Genomic DNA, 27,940 nt, shown 5'->3' with positions numbered 1-27,940 from the left:
CCCACTTTCAGAGTTAAATAATAAGCCATGTGCCAGGAGAACTGTTCTGCTATTTTGCTTGTCATGTAATCTAAGTAAATGTCTATTTGCCAACCTTCTTCATTTACATAGTTTTTAATTCATTTTTCAGATACAGAGATTGTTGACTCATAATACTTGTTTGTTGACTCATAATACTTGTGTTAAAAGATATATTCACATGTTCATTTTTGAGAGAAGAGATAAATTTAACCCTTCATTTTTTACAATGTTTTTCTTATTCAGCTATTAAAAATTAATTTCTGAAACATGTCACTACTCGGTACCACGACTTTGCTCGTCATTTTTATGTGCTGTTATTAATCAGTCCTTTGGTTGCAGGTATGTTCATAATGGAGGACGACCGGTTTGGCAGCAGCTCCACTAGTACATTCTTCCTCGACATCAGTGAGGACGCAGAGCCATCCTTTTTTGATCGGCCTGGACCTGTAAAGGATAAAAATTCATTCCCTTTCTTTGGGTCTAGCAAACTTGTGAAGAATCGTATCTTAAATTCCCTTACTTTGCCCAATAAAAAACATCGCAGTAGCAGTGATCCAAAAGGAGGGAAACTGTCATCTGAGAACAAGACAAGCAACAGGCGGATCAGAACTCTCACGGATCCTAGTGTTGACTTCATTCAGAGTGATGACTTTACACCCATATCCACAGTGCAGAAAACATTACAGTTAGAAACTTCATTTGTGGGGAATAGGCATATAGAAGACACTGGTAGTACTCCAAGTATTGGAGATAATGACTTAAAATTCACCAAGAGTCTTGGTACAGAGAATCACAGAGAAAACACAAGCCGAGAGAGATTAGTTGTGGAAAGTTCAACAAGCTCGCATATGAAGATGCGTAGCCAAAGTTTCAATACAGACACTACAACAAGTGGCATAAGTTCAATGAGCTCAAGCCCCTCCCGAGAGACAGTAGGTGTGGATGCTACGACTGTGGACACAGACTGTGGAAGTATGAGTACTGTGGTAAGTACTAAAACTGTTAAGACGAGCCACTATTTGACGCCACAGTCTAACCATCTATCTCTCTCCAAGTCAAATTCAGTATCTCTGGTGCCTCCGGGTTCTTCTCATACACTTCCCAGAAGAGCACAGTCCCTTAAAGCACCCTCTATCGCTACAATTAAAAGTCTAGCAGATTGTAACTTCAGTTACACAAGTTCTAGAGATGCCTTTGGCTACGCTACACTGAAAAGGTTACAGCAACAAAGAATGCATCCATCTCTGTCTCATTCTGAAGCTTTGGCATCACCAGCTAAAGATGTGCTATTTACTGATACCATCACCATGAAGGCCAACAGCTTCGAGTCCAGGTTAACACCAAGCAGGTGAGTAAACATGCATTTAAAATGAACAGTAATGGTTGCATTGTAACAGACTTAAATGGAAAGCATTAGTTAGGTTTTCCCTCTACATAAAAGCCTCCAAAATGACCTATTACCATTGTTTACTATGGTAGGCTGTAAGCTCCTAGTTACCCGATATGATTTGAAATGGATTCTTGCAGCTGCGAGGGGGGAAAAGAAACTCATTTAGGCCCTGAAAGTAAACATACATGCTTTTCAAAGACAAGTCACAAGCTTTTTTTTTTTTTTTTTATTCTCGCTTCTGCAAGGATCGATTTTAAAAAGAAGCATGTCGGGGGAATCAGGAGCTTAAGACCTACAATAACAAACAACTTTTTCAGGTAGGTCAATTTAAGGCTCCAAAAGTTGACCTTTTTTTTTTTAAATAACTAAAAATTTTAGGGAAATTATTTTCAGTTTTAAGTATTATCAAGTCAGAACCTAATTTACATAAAAAATTATTTGGCCTTTTAGGATTCAGCAATACCAATTTGCCTGTGCTCAAGAACATTTAGGGAATTTCTGTGTCATATCTAAAGATTATATAGCAAGCTGGTCAAAGTAAAAAATTTAGGGGTGCAGTGTTAAATTTGGTTATTGCAAAAATTTCTGTACCTATTTTTGTTGGGCCAAATACTTCTAAAAATTTTTTAGTTTCAGATTATTCAGTTACATTTATTTAATATTTGTTAGGTACTAAGAATAGTGCCTGACATATATTAAGTAGTCAATAAAAGTTAGCTGTCATCATCATCATCATTGGTAATCATTTTTTAATGTAATCCATTTGGTTCTTATATAACCAAAATATTAATCACATTAAGAAGTTGTTATTAAGCAATTTTGTTTGAGTAATGCTAACATATTTAGTAGATGGAGTTCCTGTTAGCAGATAATTGTATCTCTTGTAGAATTTCATAAATTATACAGTAATGGATCATTTACCTGGAACACACTGGCTTTGGCAACCTCATCAATTCAGAACAGAGCCAGAAAACCTCTCAACAGCTCACCAGTATAAATAAATGTAGGCAGTAAAAGTTCATGAATTTTATTCAAAGGAGGTGCCTCTGACCTGCATTCAAAGTTTGTTAATATTTATTTCAACAGCTAGTATGTGTGGTTTTCAGGCCCATAGAAGCAGCAATTAGAAGTTTTTATTGAGGCACACTGTAACAGGAAAGGTCAGCTGATAAAATTGGTAGCAGAGGAGGAAACTTTAATATTACCAGAAAGTATTTGAAAACTCAGAAAACCACAGTAGCCTGGTAGCATTCAGCCAGGGGCAGTAAGGAACACAGCACCCCGAAATAAACAGTAGGAGCACCACCATCTTACAGCTCAGCAGTGACCCGAGTGCTATTAACTCTGAGTCATCTGATTAGGTTCATTGTATCTTATTGAAGCAGGCATTTCTATCCAAGTTGAATAACAAGCATAGATAAAAAGTGTAGTGCTTAAATATTCAAAAGAATAAACCAGAAAGACATTTATCCCAAGTTGCTTATTCTCTAACCACTCTGGGTTCTTAGGATCTTATTTCCTGTAGTCTCTGTTAGAACAGGAGAAGAAGATTTGGAAATTTCCTAGAGTAAAATGCCAAATCATTGGCATTATAAAGAATGAATAGGTGAGAGAAAATATTTCTTGTGAGAGAAATAATAAAAACAAGAATAAGCAGTCAAGAGAAACAGGAACAGCTTACGCAAAGGCATGGAAGCTTAACAGCACTCATGTTCATCAGGTCTTTCATTCATACTGCAACTGTATCGAGAATTTACTTTGTACCGGGTTCCATGGAGGGAAAATCGTGTTGGCATTAGTCTTCCTATTTGGTTAATGCAGAGACAATGAAGACAATGATGATAACTATAAATTTACTTTAAAATAATGGCTTGGAATCCAGGCTGAGAAGATTTTTCCTTTTTTCATTTTCTTAATAAAATTAGAAGAGTAGGCATACTGATACCTGTGGTATAATGGATAGCATGAATCCAGCAATCTTAAAAACATATCTCACTCAGGTTGTGCCTTGGAGCATAGTAGGAAAAACACTGAAGTAGGAATCCTTAATCCTGAGTTTTAGTCCTGACACTGAGTAAATGAACTTGGACAGAGTTCTGCAAATCCTGCCATAATGTCTCTTATGCCTGGAATTCAATAGCTCTGCAGACCTCAGCAATCTAGAACAAAGCCAGGCAAACCTCTCAGCCAGTTGCTCACTGTCATAAATCTCTGTAGTAAAAATTCATGAATTTTTCTCTATTTGCACTTCATGTGCCTCCCTTACTGGAGACTGGACTAGATTGTATGTTTTGTTGTGTGGTTTTTTTTGTTGTTGTTGTTTTTATTTCAGAGAGGGAGAGAGAGATAGAAACATCACTTATGAGGGAGAATCATTGATCAGTTGCCTCCTGCATGCCCCCCAATGGGAGTGCCCTTGACCAGAATCGAACCTGGGACCCTTTAGTCTGCAGGCCACTGCTCTATCCACTGAGCCAAATCAGCTAGGACTAGATCGTAAGTTTTGAGATTTTTAAATGTTGCTTTCTTCACAAAACATTTCTATGGAAACCTAATAATATGTGGAAAAGATTAAATGGAGCTACTCTGGTTGAACTAGAGATTGAAAAAGCGAGTAATCCTTTTCTGCCCACTCCAGTAGACCTTGAGTTTTATGTAGTTAGAGAGGTATAACAGTACACTTTAAAAACCACTCACCTATTTTTTGAAATACATAAATTTTAATTAGGGGTGGTTTTTAGTTGGAGATTAGTACAAATTAAGAGTGGTTTTAGCTAAGATAACTTTATTTATTTTACTTATTAATTTTTTAAAACCTCACCTGAGGATATGTTTTTCATTGATTCCAGAGAGAAAGAGGACAGGAAGGGAGGGGGGAAAGAGAGAGAAACATCGATGTAAGAGAGAAACATGATGGGCTGCCTCCCATTTGTGCCCTGACCAAGGATCGAACCCTCATCTTGCGTATGTGCCTGGACTGGGGCATGGATGATGTTCCAACCAACTGAGCCACACTGGCCAGGGCACTATGATGATTTTAATAGCTACTGTTTATGAAGCATTTATTTTGTGTGCTTTACAAGTAATTCTTTGTTTTAATACCAGGCTACACTGGTACAGTTTATTTTTTTAACATGTTTTTATTGATTTTTAGAGAGGGATAGAGAGATAGAAGCATCATTGATCAGCTGCCTCCTGCTCACCCCCTACTGGAGATTGAGCCCACAACCCAGGCATGTGCCCTGACCTCTTGGTTCATGGGTTGATGCTCAACCACGGAGCCACACTGGCCGGACTACATTATTACACTTTAAGTGACTTGGGTTTCCAAATATCAATATGCATATACTGTGGAACCTTGAGTAGTTCCTTGTATATACAAAGCAGATCCCTAGTAAATATTTTAGCATGTCTATTGCGTGAAAAAGAATCTGTCTGAGAAAGGTGCCTATTAGTAGGCCATATTTGTTATGGAATCACTGGTAAGGAGTACATTGAGGAAATATTTCATATAAGGCTATCTTGTAGTTACAAATGATACTATTTTTGCTATTTTGTGTCTGACTTCTGTCTACATGAATCTTATGTTGATAAAGTATTGAAATAATTATCATTGAAAAAAAGGTAAGAAATTATTCTTATTTTCATAAAAATAATATTAGAATTATACCTGGAGGACCATAACATTGTTTTTGGTAACAGTCAACATTACTGATAACCTTTTTTCTGTCAGTTTATAACAGCTAAATATTTTCAAGTGTTTATATGTTCTCAGTAGATAAGATGGCCCTGTTTAGTATTTGACTAGCTACTAGCTACTTATTTTTTGTGAATATATGAAAATAAAATTTTCTTATGGTCAATACTATAAATCAGAACACTAATGCAAGTGATTTTTATGGTATTATAGGTTCATGAAAGCTTTAAGTTATGCTTCGTTAGATAAAGAAGATTTATTGAGTCCTATTAACCAAAATACCCTGCATCGATCATCCTCAGTGAGGTCCATGGTGTCCAGTGCGACGTACGGGAGCTCAGATGACTATATTGGTCTTGCTCTTCCTGTAGACATCAACGATATATTCCAGGTATCCTAAATCCTCTTGTTTTCTTATGAGTTGGTTTCCTGCTTGCTAGAAATTATAGAGTGAATACTAATTTGGAGAAAGTGATTTTTAAAGCAGTTTAAAGAAATTTTATGAAAATTATTTCACCTTTCTCACTTGTTACATATTCTTTTTTTGTTTGTTTTGTTTTTAAAATCTTGTTTAATTTTTTTATTAATAAGTCTTTATTGTTCAGATTATTACAGTTGTTCCTCTTTTTTTCCCCCAGAGCTCCCCTCCACCCGGTTCCCATCCCACTCTCTGCCCTTACCACCCCCCCCACTGTCCTCATCCATAGGTGTACGATTTTTGTCCAGTCTCTTCCCGCACCCTCCACACCCCTTTCCCCCCGAGAATTGTCAGTCCACTCCCTTTCTATGCCCCTGATTCTCTTATATTCACCAGTTTACTCAGTTCATCAGATTTTTTATTCACTTGATTTTTAGATTCACTTGTTGATAGATATGTATTTGTTGTCACTTTGTTGTTCATAATTTTTATCTTTACCTTTTTCTTCTTCCCCTTCTTAAAGAATACCCTTCAGCATTTCATATAATACTGGTTTGGTGGTGATGAACTCCTTTAGCTTTTTCTTATCTGTGAAGCTCTTTATCTGACCTTCAATTCTAAATGATAGCTTTGCTGGGTAGAGTAATCTTGGTTGTAGGTTCTTGCTATTCATCACTTTGAATATCTCTTGCCACTCCCTTCTGGCCTGCATGGTTTCTGTTGAGAAATCAGCTGATAGTCGTATGGGTAACTGTTTTTCTTTTGCTGCTTTTAAGATTCTCTCTTTGTCTTTTGCCCTTGACATTTTAATTATGATGTGTGTTGGGGTGGTCCTCTTTGGATTCCTTTTGTTTGGGGTTCTCTGCGCTTCCTGGACTTGTAAGTCTATTTCTTTCATCAGGTAGGGGAAGTTTTCTGTCATTATTTCTTCAAATAGATTTTCAGTATCTTGCTCTCTCTCTTCTTCTGGCACCCCCATAATTTGGATGTTGGTACGCTTAAAATTATCCCAGAGGCTCCTTACACTGTCTTCATATTTTTGGATTCTTTTTTCTTTTTGCTTTTCTGGTTGGGTATTTTTTGCTTCTTCGTATTTCAAATCTTTAACTTGATTCTTGGGGTCCTCTAGTCTGCTGTTGGATCTCTGTATATTATTCTTTATTTCAGTAAGTGTATGCTTAATTTCTAATTGGTCCTTTTTCATATCCTTGATGGTCTCACTAAATTTCTTGGAGGTTTCTAGAAGATTCTTGAGTTACCTTATAATCGTGGTTTTGAACTCTATATCCAGTAGTTTGCTTTCCTCCATTTCTTTGGTTTGTGACATGTTTCTTTGTCTTCACATTTTGGCTGCTTCCCTGTGTTGGTAGAGTGGCTTTGTGTGCTAGGTGTCCTATAAGGCCCAGTGGCTCAGCCTCCCTAATTACCTAAGGTGGACGCTCTTGGTGCACCCCTTTGTGGGCTGTGTGCACAGTCTTGTTGTAGTTAAGTCTTGATTGCTGTTGGTATCACTGTGAAGAATTGACCACCAGGCCAGTTAGCTGTGAGGACCAGCTGTGTCTACAATGGGAGAACTGCTGTGCTGGAGATACCGTTATGGAGCAGGACATGATTCGGTGGGGCTTTGGTGCTCACTAAGTCTGCCCTTGAGTGTGTCGCTTATGGATGTGAAGAGTTGTACTCTGTTATGGTCTCACTCTGACCACTGGGTACACTGGCTCTTGGATCTCCAAGGAGGTGCAAAGTCAGCCACTGCCTGAGGCCACCCAGCAGGAGCTACAGAGAGATCTGCAGATTCCTCCTCTTTGTTTGAGGTTTGGAAGTGCCCAGATGAGGCCCAGCTGTGAAGCAATGCAGGCTGCTGTCTAGAACAGTGGTCAGCAAACTGCGGCTTGCGAGCCACATGCAGCTCTTTGGCCCCCTGAGTGTGGCTCTTCCTAAGCTTTAGGAGTACCTTAATTAAGTTAATAACAATATACCTACCTATATAGTTTAAGTTTAAAAAATTTGGCTCTCAAAAGAAATTTCAATCCTTGTACTGTTGATATTTGGCTCTGTTGACTAATGAGTTTGCGGACCACTGGTCTAGGCCTTCTTTTGGAAGCTTTGGCGCTCTTTGACCCAGTTGCAGTTTGTTAGGTTTTAGATTGCAAAAGAACAAGCCATTCATATGCAAAAGCCTCTGCTCATTGCTTGGGTGGGGTTGTAAATTGGGAGGGGCAGGGCCTCAGGGAATCATCAAAGTGGAGCAAACCACAATGGCTGCCAGTCAGCCCTGCCTCGGAGAGTTCCCTGGGTCTCTGTGTCCCGTGGCCCCTTGCAGGAGCAATGATTGCTGCAAGCACCTCTGTGAGATAGCCGCCCTCACATTCTGGTCTGATACCAGACAGTCCAGTTTCTCCCTGTATGAGTTTGGGTCCCCAGAACTGGAGTTCAGAGCAATTGGGAGCTTGTATCTTCCTCCCAATTGAAAAAGACAACAGCGCTCCCAGTTGCCAGCCTGTTTCTGTGCGTGCCTCTGTACCTCCACACTTCCGCACCTCTGCACCTCCTACCAGTTTCAATGCGCTTTTCTCTTTCCTTCTAGTTGTAGAATTGCCACTCAGCCAGCCTTCTTGTGGTTCCGGATGATATCTATTTTGTCTTTTAGTTGTAGTTTTGATGAGGTTGTGTGAGGCAGTAAGTTTAAGTGTGTACCTATGCCGCCATCTTCCAGAAATTCCTGATACATATTCTTATTTAGTACCTCCAAGTCCCTAGAACACTACCTTCCCTTCTGATGCCTTAATGATAAATTGGCATCTTGTTCATTTTCTTTAACAGTATACTAGAGGCCCAATGCAAAAAATGTGTGCGGGGGGCTGGGGGGGTGGCCCCTCAGCCCAGCCTGTGCCCTCTCGTAATTCGGGACTCCTTACTCCTAGCCACCCACCTGCTTGCTTCTCACTGCTCACCTGCTCTCTCCTTACCATCTGGCTCAACTGCTCCTTAGCGCTGCCATGGAGGTGGGAGACGCTCCCGCCACCGCCACTGCACTCACCAGCCGTGAGCCCGGCTTCTAGCTGAGTGGCGCTCCTGCTGTGAAAGCGCACTGACCACCAGGGGACAGCTCCTGCATTGAGCGTCTACCCCTTAATGGTCAGTGTGTGTCATAGTGACCGGTCGTTCTGGTCATCCCACCATAAGGGTTGCTGGGCTTTTATATAATAGAATCTGTAGAAATTTAGTGAATTCCTAGCCTTGCCTTTTAGTCACATTTGACTTTATTCCTGTTAGCTTTTTAAAAATTGAGATAAAACTGACATGTAATATTTTGTGAGTATGAGGTGCACAATGTATTCCTTGTTTTTTAACCCTTGATCCTATTTTTCTCACACAGGACAGCACATGTTGTACCCAGTCATTTAAGGTGGCCTGAATCCCATGAGAAACTCACAATCCCTAGCTAATAGATAGTCCTAAATAATTCACATTTGGCCAGGCCAGTGTGAGTCCATGGTTGAGCATCGAGCTTTGAACCAGGATATCGTGTTTCAATTTCCAGTCAGGGCACATGCCCAGGATGAGGCTCCATCCCCAGTAGAGGGCATCCAGGAGGCAGTGGATCAGATTCTCTTGATCATTGATGTTTCTCTCTCTGTCTCTGAAAGCAGTAAAAATACTTTTAAAAAATACATACATTTGCTTAGATGTCTAAATACATTTTGGATAAATTCTAAAATAATTACTTTGATGTCCATTTAAATCACCAAGACTAGACAAGGACTTTAAAAGTTATTTGTTATTTTTGTCAAGTTTAAGTTTCTTCAGTAAACTTTTTGTTATAGGTTCATGTGCTATAGTAATTCCATTTAAAGCGCATTTCATTTGTTTTTGCTACTATTCATAAAGTGGACTTGTTTTTATAGCTGGACTTAACCGTGATTTATATCTGGTTTAGGTAAAGGATATTCCCTATTTTCAGACTAAAACCATACCTCCAATTGATGATCGAGGTGCAAGAGTGTTTGTTCATGAAGCAGGAGGTAATTCATGATTTTGTTCTCATGAGACTTCTCTTTGTATTTAAAAGAAAAAGAAAAAAATTTTAAAGAAAATTTAAAAGGATGTTGTTTTTGGTAGGATAACTACAAATTCAGGTATACTTACTTTTGGATCATTTATACCAAAATAATTGAGGCCATTTAAAATTAAACCACATTTTTGTGTGTGTGTAATGGACATAAGAAAATGTTTTTCCAAGTAAGTACCCAGCCTCTAAGAAGACAAAAACTAGGTCAGTTAGTTCTGTTTTTTAAAAAAGAATACATGAAAAATTTGTAACACTAATCCTCATAGGTCTAAGAAATAGCCATTTGGGCAAAGGATAGAGAGAGATAAAAATGTACTTATATATTGTATGATCTCTCTTTGTTATGGTCTGTCATATTTTAATAAATATATGGATATCAGTCATAGGTTTAAGGCTTTATAATTTTGTTTATTGCTTTTAAAGAAGTACCACTTTAGACTCAGAATTATTACTTTGCTTTATGAAAATACTGAGGATAACTAAAATGATGTCTTCATTGTACAATCTGTTTTCCATTTTGTACCTAAAGCCTCAAAGTAATAGAAACATATCTGCTGACTTTACATTAGTTTCCTAATTAAAGCAAATTATTCTTTTCCCAGTTTTGAGTGGTAAGAAGAGTTCTGGTTTTCTTCTCTAGCTTCCCTCCTGTAAACTGTCACAGAGGTTAGGCACTTGAGGGAAGGATCATTGATGCTGTCTTTACCAGTGTGTTTGTTTACTTCTGCACAGGTCTTCCATCTGGCACTGGAGGTCTGGTAAAAAACTCCTTCCACTTGCTGAGGCAGCAGATGAGTCTTACGGAAATAATGAATTCAATCCATTCAGATGCTTCTTTGTTCTTAGAGAGCACAGAAGACACTGGGCTACAAGAGCATACAGATGATAACTGCCTGTATTGTGTGTGTGTTCAAATTCTGGGTTTTCAACCCAGTAACCAACTAAGTGCAATATGTAGTCATTCAGGTGAGTGAGTACGTCCTTCTGGATGAATCCACCTGAATCTGAATCTGCTCCAGTCACACGTAGGTCATCCCCCAGCCCTATCCAGCATCCCTCACACTGCCTTCTCATGCCCTCAGCCTTAGTTCAGTCAGCACCTCCTTGTTGGAGTGTGTTTCAGTCTCCAGCTTTGGCCCCTTCTAGTTTACTTTTCACCTGTTCCTTGGGATTAATTTCTTGAAAGTTCTTCACTGTCTGTTCATGCCCACCACACAAGACTCTGTGTGTGGCCTCACTAGTGTCTTTTTCACCATTCTCTTCTCTTACAGTTGACATACTCTTACTGACATAAAGTTTTGAACAAATTGTGCCCTGTTTCAGCATTTCCCTGCTGTTTCTTCTTGTCCCTCCCTCTCTTACACACATGCAAGTTTGTACACAAGCACACTGTCTATTTAGTAAGTCTACCCCATCCTAAGTGTAAGGAGTATTTTATCTGAGCTAGATAATGACACTCCTTCCTCTCTACTCTCATAAGTTCTGATAGTTCAGTTATAGTAGTGATAAGCCAGGGAAGTATGGTTCTTACATTGGTAATTATTAAATGGAGGGCGGGAAGGAAGTCATATAACAATTCACATAGTATAATCCCCCTTTACATCCAAAGAAGCAAGAAAGATTAATTTATATACAGACTTTTAACCATATTTTTCTGTGGAGAGTGATATTTAGTTTGGGGTTGTGAGGGATGGGAGAGGGATAGATAAGGTGCTTTTTATGCTATATATATCTTTATTTGAATTTTTAAATAAAATTGTATGTAGTATATCTTTCTTGAGAATTTAACAAATTTCATTATCTGAGTAGTCTACTTTGAAAATCTTCATTATGAAACATAATTGTTGGAAACTGGACAGAAATTACAAGGAAGCATCTCTATGGTATACAATACAAGCACAGGAATTAAGCCATTGAGACACTTTAATTGAAATAACTGATCTTTCTCTTCAGACCTTCAAGACATTCCATATTCTGATTGGTGCGAGCAGACTCTCCATAATCCCTTAGAAGTGGTTCCCTCTAAGTTCTCAGGGATTTCTGGATGTAGTGATGGCGTGTCTCAAGAAGGCTCAGCCAGCAGCACCAAAAGCACAGAATTGCTGCTAGGTAAGTTGTTACATTCAAATGCCAGCATTGTTAATATAACTAAGTTTATTGTTGTTCCTAAATATTGTTAAAGTTGTCTCAGAACTATGACATCCATTTTAGTGAGGCCTGTTTAGCCAATTATTGCACTTAACTATATTAACATATATATGTACCTTCTTAGTTGTCTCCTTTCATTAGAAAGAATTTTGTTCCGAAATGATCAGAGTATGTGCAGTTTATCTCAGTTTTAAATCTTTTTTTAAAAAAATATATTTCTTTATTAATTTCAGAGAGGACGGGAGAAGGAGAGAGAAATAGAAACATCAATAATGAGAGAGAATGGTTGATCAGCTGCCTCCTGCATGCCCCCTACTGGGGATCGAGCCCGCAACCCAGGCATGTGCCTTTGGCAGGAATTGAACCTGGGACCTTCAGTCCACAGGCTGATGCTCTATCCACTGAGCCAAGCTGGCCAGGGCCCAGTTTTAAATCTTTAGGTAAAGTTTAACAACAAATTCCATTTCTTACAACATTTTCTATTGTGATATAGATAAAATATTTTAATCTTCTTTTCAGGTGTTAAAACAATTCCAGATGATACACCAATGTGCCGTATACTCCTTCGCAAAGAAGTCCTAAGATTAGTCATTAACTTGAGTAGTTCAGTTTCAACTAAATGTCATGAAACTGGACTTTTAACGTAAGTTAATACCAAGCCTGAGTATTCTTTGTTCTGCTTTTTATTGTGAAAAAGATACTTGAAATAACTTCAAAAGGTAGCTTACATCAGTAGTTCTCAGGATGGCATATCTGTGTGAGGCTAGATTTTCTTCATGTCCTTCAACCAAATGACATGTGATAACAGACTGAAGCAGAAGCAGGTGTGTTAACCCAGTTGTCTTTTTTCAGCCAGACTTTAAAGAGATCAGTGGAAATGTAAAATAATACTACTCTTTCTTATCTAGTTTTGGAAAGTCTAGTTATTTTTTTAATTAAAATGCTGGGGGTCCTGTGCATGAAATTCATGCGGGGGGCGGGGAGGGGGGGCAGCTTCCCTCAGCCCAGCCTGCACCCTCTCTAATCCGGGACTCCTTGGGGTTGTCTGACTGCCGGTTTAGGCCTAAACCGGCAATCGGACATCCCTCTCACAATCCAGGACTGCTGGCTCCTAACCACTCGCCTCTGCTTGCCAGCTTGATCGCCCCTAACTGCCCCCTTCCAACCCCCCCCCCCCCCGTCGGCCTGGTTGCCCCCAACTGCCCCTACCCCCCGCGAGCCTGGTCGCCTCCAACTGCCTCCCCTGCTGGCCTGGTTGCCTCATGCAGCCTGCTGTTCAGTCTTTTGGTCGTCCCTCACTAACCCCCCTTCCGGCCTGGTCACCCCACGCAGCCTGCTTTTCAGTTCTTTGGTCATCCTTCACTAACTCCCCTGCCGGCCTTGTCGCCCCATGCAGCCTGCTGTTCATTCGTTACTGTTATTATGACGGTGTCCTGGACAATTTGCATATTCCTTTATTAGTAGTATAGATATGTATTTATGTTAACATGTAATGGGTTTATTTCTTTAATGAATAAATATTTTGAAAGTTTCTTATTTTAATTTCTAACATGGTAATTATTTATGGCCATAACCCACACAAAAAATAAGTTTTGGGGGCATCTTTGATAATTTTTAAGAAAGTAAGGGAATCCTGAGCCCAAAAAGTTTTTTTGTTTTTGTTTTTTTCCTCATCCCAGGCATGAAAAAAGCTGGCCTACATAAAATGATATTTTCTTGGGTTAATTTTCCCCTACTTTTCCTTCTTTTTCTCAATAAAAATTGCAGAATTTTTGTGTGTTTTTTTTAATCACAGCAACATGGTAAAAGACTATATATTCACCATTTTGAGTTTGTACGATTTAAAGCAATGGTCCTCAAAAGAGAAACACCTCAGGGTCTCCTCGGAGGCTTTAAACCCAGTAGTAACGCAGATGCAGGGGCCCACTGCAGGCCGGCCTGGGCTCTAGAGTCGTGGCCCTGAGCTGTGTACTGCCTGGTCCACCCCACCACTGATCCTCAGGTGCTGTCCTGCGAAAGCTACTGTTTAAAGGTTGAAAGAAAGAAACAGATAGCTCAGTCCAGGGCATCAATAACTTCAGTCTAACTTAAAAAACACACAAACTTATTTCTGTTTTAAAACATTAATTTTGAAAATATTTGAGTCATCCTAGACTGATAAATAAATTTTGCGATTTCTCATGCCAGTGGAAAAGAATATTTCTAACTTTTCAAGAAACATTTGGGTTTTAATTATTTTTAAGAGATAACTCAAAACGTGAGTTTTCTAATTTAAGTGTGAAGTAGGAATATTTAATATTTTATATTCGTATGCCATAACCCCAGATATGCCATCTAATCATTAGTTTCTGGAGAAAGAATATTTAAACAGAGATACTCTGGGGCAAAAGTAGCTGTTATTATAGTTTTCTTCCATAGTCTTGCCTTTCATTACAGAATTAAGGAGAAGTATCCACAGACATTTGATGACATCTGCCTTTACTCGGAGGTTTCCCATTTGCTGGCACACTGCACGTTTAGACTTCAGTGTCGGAGATTCATACAAGAATTATTTCAAGATGTACAGTTTTTACAAGTAAGTAGAATTTGTACTGAAATTTATCTTTCAAAAATAATTCTGTGTTTAAAAGAGAGATGATATCTGTTGATACACTAGAAAGTCATTAAATTGGACCACTTCTTCCCTAGATGCATGAAGAAGCAGAGGCTGTGTTGGCAGTACCACCAAAGCAACCTGTAGTTGATCCATCAGCAGAGTCCTGACCTCGTGTTCCGGATGTATGTAGGCAGATGCTACTCACACATTCTCATTGTGCAGTTCGCCAGCGCCGCTGACAACGCCGCGGACGGGCAGCAGGGACAGGAGCGCCTCTGTGCACTGTGCCAACAGTTTGGTGCAGGAGCAGTGGACCTGCGACTTCCCTACGCGAACATCCTCCTCCCCGCTGGAGCCCTGTGGGCGCACTGCTCATTACCACAGTTTAAAAGTTTCCGTTACCATTGTATGCCAGAGCCAAGCACTGAACACCTACATAGGTTTTCTGTTTTTTCATTTTACGTGCATAACAACAATGGAACAATAATAGGATACACAGAGGCACCCTTCACACAGTTATTTCTGAACCCTTTTTTAGGGCAAATAAAAACATGCCTTGTTTGTTAACTAATTTATGGAAACCAGGAGTCAGTGTCTCCGAGACGTCATCCGTCACCACAGTGGTTTGTGCCGTAACTGCTGGTATGAGAGGGAACTTTCCCTAGTGTCCGTAACACTACGTCAGAGCTTTGTAACCGCAAAGCGAAAGAAGAGCCTCAACGACCCCGGACTTATAAGTTATTTTTATGTTATTAGATTTTCATAAAGTTTTTTATTTGTTTTCCTTCTCTTCAGTTTTGTTCCAAGGTGTTGTTGTTATAGGCTATTTGAACCGATTTAAGGTTTTTCACTACAGTTCCTGATTAAAATCAGAAATCATTTTACAGTTCAGCTTTTTCCCACTTCTAGAGTGCATATATATGTGTTCAGTGGACTGCCGTTTTCATCCTCTCCCGTATTACCATTTTAAACAGGAACTTGAATAAGCACTATTAATGCAGACCTAAAGCAAAAGAAAGCATTAAATGATACTTTAAGGAAAAGTTAAGTTTGCCTACAATTTACTTCACATTCCATGGGAAAAGAAAAGCCATATTTCCTTTTAAAAACTAATGACACTGTTATTATGATTAAAAATTGTAGTGAAAAGCCTTAAGTACCAAATTTTAAAGCAGCAGTAATTTAATGTTTATATCAGTGTTCTTGTTTTGCACAAACTAAATGCAGTGATTGGTTAGTTTATGAGTACAGTAATTGCCTTGGTCACAGTTGTGAAATTAAGTTGACGGGGCAAGGTTTTGTTTATGTGTTTAATTTGTATATGTCTAACAGAAATTAAACCTATATGCAAATTTGTATATAAAAATAGCATGGCCAATCATCATTAGAATGCTTGTAAATGAAAGGATCATTTTTTTTAAGGTCTATATATAAATAGAAAAAAATTCCAGCTGGACTAATTAGGACCCTTTTTTAATCATTTGTTTATGCCATTTTTACAGTCACACATCAGCTTTGACATCATCCTAACACACTGATTCATGTTTTCCAGTTCACAGATCCTCTTTACAATGGGCTCGTTCTCTGAGATCTCTGTAAAGAACCCTGTGAACCAGAAAGCAGAACTCACAGAAATACTTTTTTTTCTTTTTTTTTAATTAACTGGCACTGAAAGTTCCCATTGGGATGAAACATTTCATCTTACTTTATAACACCTCTGCACTTCACGAACTGTTCTCATGTGCACTGTGTAGCAAGTGACATGCTACGAAGCAGACAAGGGCTGGACTGTTGCTTCTGTTAAAAAGTGGTTCTTTAGACTTCCTCTCAAATCCAGTTGAAGACAAAATATACTTTTTTATTCTTTAACTTATCCTTAACCCAAATGTTCATTTAAATGTCGACAATAATTTGCCTGTCACCTTGGTCTTTGGTCTTGGGTGATTAAACTGCTTTCCAGAGAACCAAATGTTAGAGATACTAGACCAGATAGTGGTTAAAAACTCCAAAGGCAGTAACATAGTAATCTTATTCACAATGGGATTAACCTATTTTAGACATTCATTTTTAAACACTACCTCAGTTAATATTAATAGAGAGTATAAAATCTGTGGTTTAACCCCTCAGAAGGTAACAGTAATTCTTTTTTGTCACTCACATCATCCCCATCCCGGGGCCCCACCTCACTCGTCCATCCTGAAATGAAGTCTCATTACTGTTTGTCTGAACTGTTTTGTTGTGTTTTTATAATTACTTTGAAAGACTTGTATGTATGCATCCTAATATTTGCCTATAGCACTTAGTTTGGGGAGACACTCAGAGCTTTTTGATTATCAGTAATTTAAGGAACAAATGTACTTAAGTGTATATGTTTCACTGACAGGTCGAATATGTTCTTTTTGAGTACTTGTTTGTATAAAAGTAGACATTAATGATGAAAAATGCTCACATGCCGTGCCAAGTGATTGATCACCTTAGGGGTTTAAAAATAATAAATTATAGCAGAACAGGTTAGGAATGGGGTCAGTGGTAATAGAAGTAATTGAGAAAATCATCTATAAATGATAGATATTACCAGACTAAAAAATACCAAAATAATGTCAATACTATCGGTTTTCAAGATTTTTAGGATTAATCTTAGTCCATATAAATCTGTACTATTGGTAATTACTGATAATTTGGAGGAATTTGGACAGTTGTGCTGGTTGTAAACTGTGAATTTCTAATAGTAAAGTAAATTGTTTTTAATTGAATTTTTTTTCAAGAACAGATTTTAGCTTCACATACTAAAGACTGATAAAATTAGAAATTAGTAATCGTAATTAAATATCTAAAATTTCTTACATTTTTATTTCCTGTTTATGCTTAGGTAGATTTGAGGGGGAAAGTTTCTTCTCCCTAATAAAAAAAATTTTTAATGAAGATTGGTAGCATTTGGACATCCTGTAAGACAGTGACATTAAAAAAGGCTCTTTGGAGGTGGATATATACATTACTATACTAGTTACTCTAATATGTGTGCAAGTCCTTTTAAAATGGTGTCTTTAATTGTTTTCAGCTCTTTTATCTGGAGCTTGGAACAATTAAAGCTGAGTTTTTTAGGGCATATTACAATGGCAAAGTGCTCAACAATGGGGTGGCCATGCGTATTTAGATTTGTCTACTGCTATTTATATACAGATTTCATTCCAGAGGATGTGTTTTATCCCACATTAAGCACATGATTAAGCAATAAACACCAAATTGTCATCCAAATTATAACCGCAATTATTTTTGCATGGTAAGAGGGAGGTGCTGATTTTGTGTGAGATGAGCTTTGTAAACTACCTTGAAAAAGGGTTCTTTGGAAGTAAGGTTTTTCCTTTTGTCCTGTGCTTCCAGTTTTATCTCAGATTCACAACCCATTAAACCATAGGGAAAAGAAAAGGTAGAGTTCATTGCCAGAGTTTTACCAGAACTGTTGGAATAAAGGAACATTTCAGCTTTTCCAAAATGTAAGTTGGGAAAGGTCTGCCTTGGCTGCCAGTCAGGAAATCCATGATTACCAGGAGTCCTTCAGTGAGAGTTCCGTAATGAAAGCATGCCAGTGAATCAACAGCAGTGTTTCTCACAGGACATGGGAATCCGAACCCTTTCTCGGAGCACGATTGTTTTCTTTCAGCCGCGGGTGCCCAGGGCATTCTTCATTCATCGTAGGTTTGTATGGCCAACACAGAATGCGGATTCCCCCCCTTTGGAGTGTTCTTGTAATGTAGGTGGATAGCTATGCCACAGCACGCATGAATTGCACATTTTGTTTGATTTTTTAAATAAAATATTTAATTTGAGAAATATAATTTATGCCAAAAAAGTATACCTTGTAATTTTGCCACTAAAATGGTTGATTTAGCACAAAATGCAAAGTTTTGGGGCAGAGGTGGGGGGAGATAAAAATGTTTCATAGATGATAGTTGGAAATGTCCCAGTACTGGCCTGTCAGAAACTCTGACGCTGCATTCTAAAACAAATGGTGTAAATTAGTTTTGAAAAGTATGGGATTGTGAAAAAAAATCTCAGATTAATGCTCCCTGACCACATGACTTTCTTCTTTTTTTAATTTAGTAATACGCTGCTACATATTTGGAGGTTCTGGTGTTTGTAGGTCACTGAACAGACATTGAAATATGATTTATATTGTATAACTGTAACATAGAAAGAAAAAGTATTTATATATTTTCCGTAAGAATATTTCATTGAGTTGTGTATAATTTAAATAAGGTTTGTCCCTAAATGGGTTTTCTCACCTTGATTTTTTTTGTGTGTGTGGTTTTCTTGTTTTTGTATAATGTGTACAGTTTATGTCAAGGGCATTAAAAGCCTCCTGAAGCATAATCTTATCAAAGGGATACATTCTTAATAAAATGTACTTAAAATTCTTAAACTTGTGTTGTTCTGTTTGAGATCTTAAAACAATCAGTGTTGATTTGAAGTATGTACCACTGAGGCTGATATATATGCTTCCCAGTAAAAGGGACTTTTAAGCAACACAGATAACCTCGTTCAATGACACATTCCTGGCTTGTTCAAAATGTCTTCAAATATCTGCACTCTCTTAAACATTATTCATAATCTAATCAAACATATCTTTACAGTTTTACCCTCAAATCATTATCAAGGGTCTCGAAAAAATGCATCAATCTTCTGAACAGTTCTGAAGTTTTTGAGGAATTGATGTACAATAAAAATGATAGGATGATGACTTCTGTGGGAGGTGGTTGATTTCTCAGGCAGAAACTGGCCTGAGCAGACAGGGTAACATACGCCCTCCTGGTGGGGGAAGAATACACCGCAGGGGAAATTATCAAGCCTGGAGGTTAAAATTCACTGCCAAGGCTGTGGTCTATTGCAGCTGATTAAGTGTTGTAAAATGTATGTCTCACTTTTAGAAATAGATTTATTTTGGATATTTTGGTCTTGAAGCACATTTCTGTGTATCGCTTTTCATTGCCTTTCACGGTATGTGTCATTAAATAGTAGGCCCCCAAATAAAAAAGTACAGTGAATCACCCTACAGCTGATCTCTGGAAAATGTGGTAATATAGCTGAACTTGAGGAACTTTGTCTCATTTTTTAAAACCCTTCGATATGTAAAAATACTCAAACAAGTGCTGTCTTAGTCCTTGCGGGCTGCGGGGGCTGCTGTCACAAAGCACCACACACTGGGCCTTCGCAGCAGGAGCGGCTTGCTCACCGGCGTGGGCTGGCGGCCAGGCCAGGGCTCGCAGTGCCCCGACTCCTGTGTCCTCGCGTGGCGAAGGGGCTAGTGAGCTCCCTGCGCTGAGAGCATGTCTGACTATCTGAGGCTCCGGCCTCATGACCCGATCACCTCCGAAGGCCCCACCTCCCAACACCATCATCAGGGGGGTTAGAATTTCAACATACACATTTCGGGGGGACAGTCAAGACTATAACAACTACTTTTGATCTCAACAAAAGAAACCAAAGTATACTAAAACTTCATTTCTTTGAGGCTTATAGAGACCAAGACAATGGCATTTGCTAAGTCCATTAAATTGAACATACTACTCTGTTACTGTGCTGTAAAAATTTAACCGATTCTCCAGGCGTTTTATCTTTAAAGTTCTTTATGCAAAATACTTAATGTTTTCTAAATTCTTTGAGGTGACGACCAGCTTATCTTTCTGCAGAGCTCGTAGGACAAACAGATGTCTAATTCAACTAGACCTTAATAAACACATTCCAGGGAGAGCCAGTTTCGCGTGAAGTCATGGGAGTCTGGTGTTAGATGTCAGATTCCGTAGCTGCTATGCGACAAGGTCCCTGAATCGTCGGGGTACCCTGCCCATATAGTATTGAAACTGAAGGTTTGAAATACTAATTTACTTGGTGGCTCTGAACATGGGAGAGGAATATTTATAGCCAAAACTATAGTTACAGTGAAACTGTAAGCAAACGGTTATTATTAGTCTAGCATTTCCTACTGGCGTTTTGTTACGGTTCAGAAAGTTGCCTTCATTTGACTTAGGCCAGCGAGTCTCAAAGCTGAGTGTGCATCCGAATGAATGCCAGGTGGACAGAGACGCCAGGCCTCATGCCAGAGATCCTGACTAGGAGGGCTCGAGTGGCATCCGGGCACACCAGCTCCTGAGGTGTATGAGCTATGCCAGCCGTGGGCAAACTACGGCCCGCGGGCCGGATCCGGCCCGTTTGAAATGAATAAAACTAAAAAAAAAAAAAAAAAAAAGACCGTACCCTTTTATGTAATGATGTTTACTTTGAATTTATATTAGTTCACACAAACACTCCAACCATGCTTTTGTTCCGGCCCTCCGGTCCAGTTCAAGAACCCATTGTGGCCCTCGAGTCAAAAAGTTTGCCCACCCCTGAGCTATGCTAATGGTTAGGTTTCTATTTCATGGAGGCAGAGGAAGCATGAACAGTGGTGAAACTCTTTAATGAGAGCTTGTTACAACAAAAACGACTTCCAGGGCATGCATTATTTTTTTAAACTATGAAGGACTGTTTACAAGTCAGTCATCACTGCCACTGACATCTCTGTGGGCTTTTACGATTGCGTCGTGACAAAGGAACACGAGGGAAAATGACAACACTGAACCCAAGGTCCTCTCGGAATTACTAACCGAGATACTCGTTGGTGCGGTGTTAGGAAAAGGCTTAGATACATGCGAGCACAGCGCTGAAGAGCCCGAACAGAAGCCCTGGTGCGTGCAGGTCCATGGAGGCCGGCTGACAGCCACCTGGCTTTAGGCGAGTCCTTTCCTCCCTCTCTCCGTGGGGTTGAGCGTGGAGTGCGGGGCGTGGGGTACCAGAGGCAGAGGCAGTGCCGTCTTCATTAGGCAAACGGCACCCCCAGGTGTGCTTGTTTAGAAAGGTGATCGACCCACATTGCGGCTGACGGGCAGGAGGCAGAGGAAGGAGCTGCGTGCACGGAGCACCTGCTGCTTGGCTTCGCATCCACAGGTTCAAGGAGACGAGGCTGCTGAGCCAGAAGTGAGTTCCCTCCAGGTGGCCTCTAGGAGCTCTGCCCAAAGGGGTCCCGCAGCGTGGCTTCACTTCCTAATGCAGACATATAGATGAGAGGGAGGGGGTACTTGGCCCTGACCACCTGCTGCACAGTCCGAAGGATGCCACATGGACACAGGCCACGTACCTGGCAGTTCTTGAAAGAGGAACCATGGGAAGTAAACGGAACTGCTCAATGCTGCGCTTTCCTCTCTCTGAGGTAGTCATCAACAATTCCGGTGGCAGACCAGCGTCCACCAAGCGGCAGCGCCGTTATCCTGACACGGGGAGTCCCTGGCCAGTCCCTCTGACGGTGGTGAGTGAGAGAGGACAGGGTGGGGGTCTTCCCGACACGTGCACTGTCTCACCTGTTAGACAAGGCCTGTGCCCCCAGGAGTTTTTACTGCGCCGATGCACGGCCAGTTCTTGTCACTGCGAGACAAGTCCAACCTGTGTCGGTCTCAGACATCTGTGACATTTTCATGAAATGCACCTAGAAGAAGTAAACACTGACAACGCAGGCTCTAGGAACGAAACGCCGGTGGCCTTTTCAATTAAAGGCTTCGATCTGGCTCCTTTACCCTTAAGTTAGGAAACATGGGGGTGGAACTTAATGGAAACCTTTCTGGTTACAGGCTGAATTCCAGGACGGGAGCCACCCTGCCCGGGACTGCGAGGATGGGGTCTGCCCCTGCGAGGGGGGCCAGGGAGGCTGTTACAAGGCGAGCCTGGGACATGCAGCCACCAGGTAAGCAGGGTCCCCGCTCCCACAACGCGGGCGTTTCCACAGCGAGCCTGCTGCGAGGGAGGGAGGTCAGTTTCATGGCTTCTGAACTTGGAAACCTAGCGCGATGGCAGTGATCTTGTCTGACGCAGACCTGCCCGCCGTGGGGGCCTGGCGATGGGGTGGGGCCGGCCGTGCTTCTCGGGTGTCTCTGTAACCGCGTGAAGGTGTGAAAGGATGTATGTTTAGCCGTGGTGTTCGCCTGGATCCAAAAGGCTCATGGAGGAGAGACTGCTATTCTCATTCGGGGAAGGTGAGGCAAGGCCCAGGGGGACGGCCATTTGCATTCTGTACTCGGAACGGGGTGCTAGCTCCAGGGAATTTGTTGGGGGACTGTCCTTGTGCCCAGATGTGGGTGAGGCCACCTGGGACACGTAATTCAGAGTGGTCTCTCCGGCTGGGATTTCCCCCGGGGAGTTCATGTAGCTCGGCTCTAGGGACCTCAGCAAATTCCCAGGTGCACTCAGCAGGCCCCCCAGCCCTGGGGGGCCTGTGTGGGGTGCTGGGACGGGGCCACAGAACCCAGCATCAGGGGCTGCCTGATTGTAGGTCAAGTTCTCAAAGCAGATGCCAGGGCCCGGGCCCGCGGAGCTCTTCTCCGTGGGCAGGAGGTAAATGTAGTCGTGCTTAGTGTGGTCTGTTTCTGCCAGCGACTTCCTGGCGCCTGGGAACTGGGCCTTAATCCCCTCGGGCTTGTTCACAACCTCCAGCTTGTCGGGGATGCAGTCATGGGCACTCATGATTGTCAGGTGGGCGTTCTCCTGGCACGGAAACAGAAACAGGAAATGTGACCTGGGCCTGTCTGTGGGAGGCGCGTGGAGCTGCCGCTTTTCTCGGTCCCTCCTGGTCAGTGTTAACGAGGTTAGCAGGGTGTTTCCCACGCCCCCCCCCCCCCCCCCAACGCCCTGGGAGAGAGGTGCCTGGCTCGCTCTGTCTCTCTTCCTGGGAAGTCCACGCAAGTGCAGTTGCTACAGCCCAGCCGGGGCTGGAGTCTCATAGGTCTAGGGTTTCCATACAATTCCCCAGCATTTACCTTGGGTTTTAGTAAGGACAGGACGCTGCTCTTGTACGGGTCTGGAATGTCAGGATAACACGTCTCCTTCATCCTAGAAAAGCAGTGACAATGAGACTGAATCTTGCTTGAATGTGTTGGAATAGTTACAAATGAGAACTCTAAAGTCAGATTCCTGGGTTGTAACCTTGCTCTGTGGCTCACTAACGGTGACCTTGGGTCAGCTGCTTAACCCTCGTGTACCTTTAATTTCCTCATCAGTTCCATGGAGACAATGACGGTGCTCAGGGTGGGGCAGTGAGATTGAGTGAGTTGTTATATGTCAGCACTTAGATCAAGCATGTCAAACTCAAAGGCTAACACGAGCCAAATAAACAAGGTTTAAGTGTATATGGGCCGCAAAAAAACAAAAGCTTCATAGAAACGTAGGTTTATTTCGATAGAGACATGCTGAATTCAAAGGGATGAAATAGATGTTAACATTAAATTATAGAACATTTTAATAAAAATTAATATTTTTTCTTGAACATTAACTGACCAGACACTGAATAACTGCACAAATTAATAAATGTAATGCAAATAAACCTATTTTTTTTTGTTCTCTGAAAGCTAAATATGTTGTGCACACCAAACAAGTCAGTCTAAGGCTAATGACATGGCAATTGGCTGCTAAAATATTTGCTGCCGGTATTAGTAGAGAGAAATGGTGCAACTGTGGTAAGGCACGAAAGGGAAATGAATGCAACATGATTATAGGAATCAGTCATTAGTGAATGTTGTAGTTTGTTATTAATAACTAGTGGTGCATGGATTCATACACATTGAAAGGAAATTAAATAGAAGAAATATTTTAATATCGCTATTTGCCCTTTCTCTATAATAGAAGTGTCAGAGATGAAAGAAAATTAGTAAAATGTATGTGGAGAGCGGTTACAGTGTTTGGACAGGTTCAAGCCTTGGACTAATGAGAGGGCACAGTCCTCTCGTGGCCACGTGCAAGTCCCAGCTTGGAGGGCAAAGCCCTCCCAGCACAATTATAGCCAACAGCTCTGGTTGTAAGTTTGAACCTATGGTCCGAACACGTGGCCCCACGTGCCTGGGTGATGTGGGCTTGATAGAGTTCAGGTGCATGTAATTGAGTAGATTTAAAATCCATGAGAACGTTGTAACCATGCCCTTACTTTGCCTGGTGAAATCTGGCTATAAAATAAAGAGACAGCTTATAGGCCGTGGCACTGTCTCTCTCCATTAGAGAGGGCAGCATCCCACCCAGACCCAGCTTTCTTCTCTTGTCTGTCTTTTCTAAATCTTTCACCGCCCCCACTCAGGTTCACCTTTGGCCATGCTGGTGTGGCAAATGTATATGAAAATAATATATAAATTGACTAATAACATGATATAACAACAACAAAGACATGATATAAAAAACATGATATAAAAACAACAAAAACATGATATAAAAACATCATTGATAAAAACAATGACTGATAAATTGATTAAACTTATTCTAATATCTCCCCGTATTCCACATTGAGTAAATACACTTTCAGAGTGCTTGACTAATTTCCCTTGTGATTAAGTATTTACAACTTTAACGTCACACGCTCTTCGAACTTAAGAGAAAGCAACATATAACTGACCATGTCTGAAAGCAGGTTCAGGTAGGAATACTCCTACTGTGTCTAGAGCCCCGGTTGCCAACCGGTGGTCTGTGGACCACTGGTGGTCAGTGAGGTCCGAAAGGTTGGCAACCGCTGGTTTAAGGAAACCTTTGGAGCAGCTGTCGCCAACCAGTGGTCCGCGGACCACTGGTGGTCATGGTGTCTGAAAGGTTGGTGACCAATGGTCTAGAGTTTGTCCTCGTGATTTATTAATAGTCATTGCAAGTGCTGGCATCACGGGAAACTGTCTTTGAATTAATTTAAATGGGAGGCCAGTGTCAGACAGGGACAGTTGGGCCAATAGTTGGTCTTCAGACATATTCTGTCAACGACGCGGCTTTCTTTCAGCTTCAGAATGTCAACAAAAACAACCAAATTCACGATCGACAATGACAGATCAAAAGACACGTGTGCAATTGGTGTCAGCAAGAGCTTTATATGTATCGCGCATATGCGAGTCAACGTTTATTTTTAAACTGCCAGTGCAGTCATATGTACCGGCCGGTCGGTTGGACAGTTGGATGAACGGACAGTCGGTCACTTAGCCTTTTCTATATATAGATTATGTATAATAGGATATTGTAAAAATTAAGTTACGAACTTTTTATTAAAATGTTTCTTACATAACGTTATATTGGCTGGGCCACAAAAATATTTGTTGTGGGCTGCGTGTGGCCCGTGGGCCATGAGTTTGACATGCTTGACTTAGAACATGGCCAACTGTACAGTGAGTGACGTACAGACATTAGCTGTTGTTATTGAGCAAGTCTTTCATCTTTTTAAATGGTTATGGTTTTCTTTATATTGACCCCAAAAGCAAAATGTTGAACATTTTTTCAACTTTCCTCGTAGCCTCCTCTGCCCTTGTCTTTCCAGCCTATTCCTCATATTATTGGTGTGATTTCTGTTTATCAGACTTCTTTCCAGAGTTTTCCCTGACTCTCTTCCTAGATAAATGCCCCCACACACGTACCATTGACTCTTCACATAGCACAGGACCGTGAGGAGCAGGAGGAGGAAAACCATGGGGAGGATGATGCGGACCAGTGCATGGGCTGAAAGAGAAAGAAGGTGATATTTTAAATGAGTACCTTTCCCTCCTCAAAGGAAGAAAAATAAGTTTTAGGTTGAGAGAAACTTTATGTGTTTATTATTTCTCAAAAGTCTACATGTGTAAGAGTCAATAAGGGACCTGCCTGCCTGGGGCGGGGGCGGCAGATTGGGGGGGGCGGGGAGACAGACAACCACCCAGCCAGCACAGGGCACACTTGCCCTGACACTTGTGACCAGACCTGATATCTCCTCTGATACATGGGCCATTGCTCCCAGTTCTCTACCCACCCCGCCAAACCCGTGTGAGATTCTACTCTGCCCTCTGGCCCAAGTGTCATGGCGGATGGCGTGTCCTTCTGTGCCCCGGCACTTGGGGCCCAGCCATGGGCCTGGGTTTGCCAATGGGATGGTAGGAGTTCATGTGGATGCACTCGCTCACAGTTTTGCCTGTCCTCTGTGCGCCTGATATGCGCCAGGACGAGACTGTGCCCCTGATCGCCACTGCCCCTTCCGCCTGAGCCCCAGGGGAGCTGCGTGAAACACACCTGAGCCCGCCTGGCCCAGCGAGCCGTGAGCATAAAGAGATTTTGGTTTCTGTATGCCACTGAGATTTTGAGGTTTGCTTCCTGATTTGGCCTCTCTGAGGGCCATGAGAGACGCGTGCGGTTGGATAAGAAGTATTTGTCCCCAAACCTGGGGTTTGCACCCCTTCTAGTTAGTCTCTGATGTAGTGAATGTTTTAACTGGATAATGACTCCACTGCTATTTCTCCGACAAGTCAACCCAACAGGAGCTGCATTTCCTTGGTGCCCCTCTTCCTGTTCCCACTGCGTGCCAGCCCCCCATTAGGAATTCCGCTGGCTGCCGCACCCTCTCTGACAAATGCAAAGTGCACAGGGAGGGTCTGGAGGCTGACGGCCATTCACATGGAGTGGATTCTGTCCCTCCATGTGCTCCCTGCCCTCCCCAGGCCCCGGCTCCACCACGTGCTGTCCTGGAAGGAATGGGTTGGATTGGGGAGGGGTGGGGAGGGGAGTGCTAGAGTTCTGTAAGGGAGGGCAGGCCTGGGACGATGCCCAGCCATTGCTACAAGGCCGCTCAGCTCCGGAGAAAAGGACCCAGATGGTGAGAGGGTGGCAGGAACCTGGACAACTGGCCAAAAGGAACCCTGACACCAGGGAGAGGGAAAGAGACTCTGTCCTGACACCACTAAAAGCACCTTGCTCTCCACATCAGCCCCTTTGGCGACTACAGCTGGCTCAAAATCGGGTTAAATGACGGACTTTTTAAATGTAACTGAGAGCAAGCCTGGGGACCTGACCAGAGAAGTGTCCAAACCTCAGACTGGTTTGCTAAACTTTTCACTGGATGAATTTCCACACACTGAACACACCCCGGTGACCAGTGCCCCAGTCAAAAAAAGGAACGTTACCGGCTCCCAGAAGGCTCCCTGGCGTCCCCACGCAGCCACCTCCCTCCCAGGGGACCCACTGCCTGTCTTCAGCAGCACAACCCACATGCCTCTGTGCTCTGCGTGGGATCAGACAGAAGGGGCGGGCCTGCGCTTTGTCACTCAGCAGGGCGTCTGTGCGGCGTCCGTGCGGCGTCCGTGCCACTCTTGTCACGGCAGAATGGCACTGCAGTTAAGCAGCAACTGATTTGCTTTCTAAGAATAATCAGTATAATAACTAGAGTCCCAGCCAAGGCTAAGGAGGCTTAGCACAAAGAAGGGAGATGAATGAAAGCAGAAAGTACACTTGAGATAGAGAGAATTATATGTATTATATGTGTGTGTACACACACGCCTCTACCAGCCAAGTAAATACCAAAGATAGAAGAAAAATAGCCTGAAAATAAATTAGAAATTAACTCCAAATGGCAAGAGGGCTCAAATATTGTGCCTCCCTGACTGAAATCTGTATCTGACTTAGAGACGTGGGCCATGGTCCCGTGATCTGCCTTGGACACATGGGTCGTGTTCTGTGATCTTAGAGACGTGGGCCGTGTTCCCGTGACCTGCCTTGGACACATGGGCCGTGTTCCCGTGACCTGCCTTGGACACATG

General features: G+C 41.8%; 2 protein-coding genes across 2 annotated transcripts in view; one reads left to right on the top strand and one right to left on the bottom strand.

Annotated features, from left to right (window-relative positions):
• Positions 1-16,759, top strand: part of RICTOR (RPTOR independent companion of MTOR complex 2) — a 93,603-nt gene extending 76,844 nt beyond the window's left edge. The window contains exons 31-38 of the mRNA XM_081089103.1: positions 361-1,369; positions 5,322-5,499; positions 9,467-9,551; positions 10,331-10,564; positions 11,552-11,707; positions 12,266-12,389; positions 14,183-14,321; positions 14,435-16,759. Of these exons, the coding sequence (XP_080945229.1) occupies positions 361-1,369; positions 5,322-5,499; positions 9,467-9,551; positions 10,331-10,564; positions 11,552-11,707; positions 12,266-12,389; positions 14,183-14,321; positions 14,435-14,509 (2,000 nt within the window). The 3' untranslated portion in view covers positions 14,510-16,759. The remainder of the gene's footprint in view (positions 1-360; positions 1,370-5,321; positions 5,500-9,466; positions 9,552-10,330; positions 10,565-11,551; positions 11,708-12,265; positions 12,390-14,182; positions 14,322-14,434) is intronic.
• Positions 16,760-20,600: 3,841 nt separating this feature from the next.
• Positions 20,601-27,940, bottom strand: part of OSMR (oncostatin M receptor) — a gene marked incomplete at its 5' end in the record, with an annotated part of 35,400 nt that continues 28,060 nt past the window's right edge. Inside the window, 3 exons of the mRNA XM_081089960.1 lie at positions 20,601-22,910; positions 23,183-23,255; positions 25,796-25,877. Coding sequence (XP_080946086.1) covers positions 22,335-22,910; positions 23,183-23,255; positions 25,796-25,877 — 731 coding nt within the window. The 3' untranslated portion in view covers positions 20,601-22,334. The remainder of the gene's footprint in view (positions 22,911-23,182; positions 23,256-25,795; positions 25,878-27,940) is intronic.

This window comes from Myotis nattereri (genome assembly GCF_964212035.1).
Source record: "Myotis nattereri genome assembly, chromosome: 4".
NCBI classification, from domain to species: domain Eukaryota; kingdom Metazoa; phylum Chordata; class Mammalia; order Chiroptera; family Vespertilionidae; genus Myotis; species Myotis nattereri.
The sequence above is the reverse complement of the archived record's forward strand: the minus strand, read 5'-3'. Positions and strand labels throughout refer to the sequence as shown.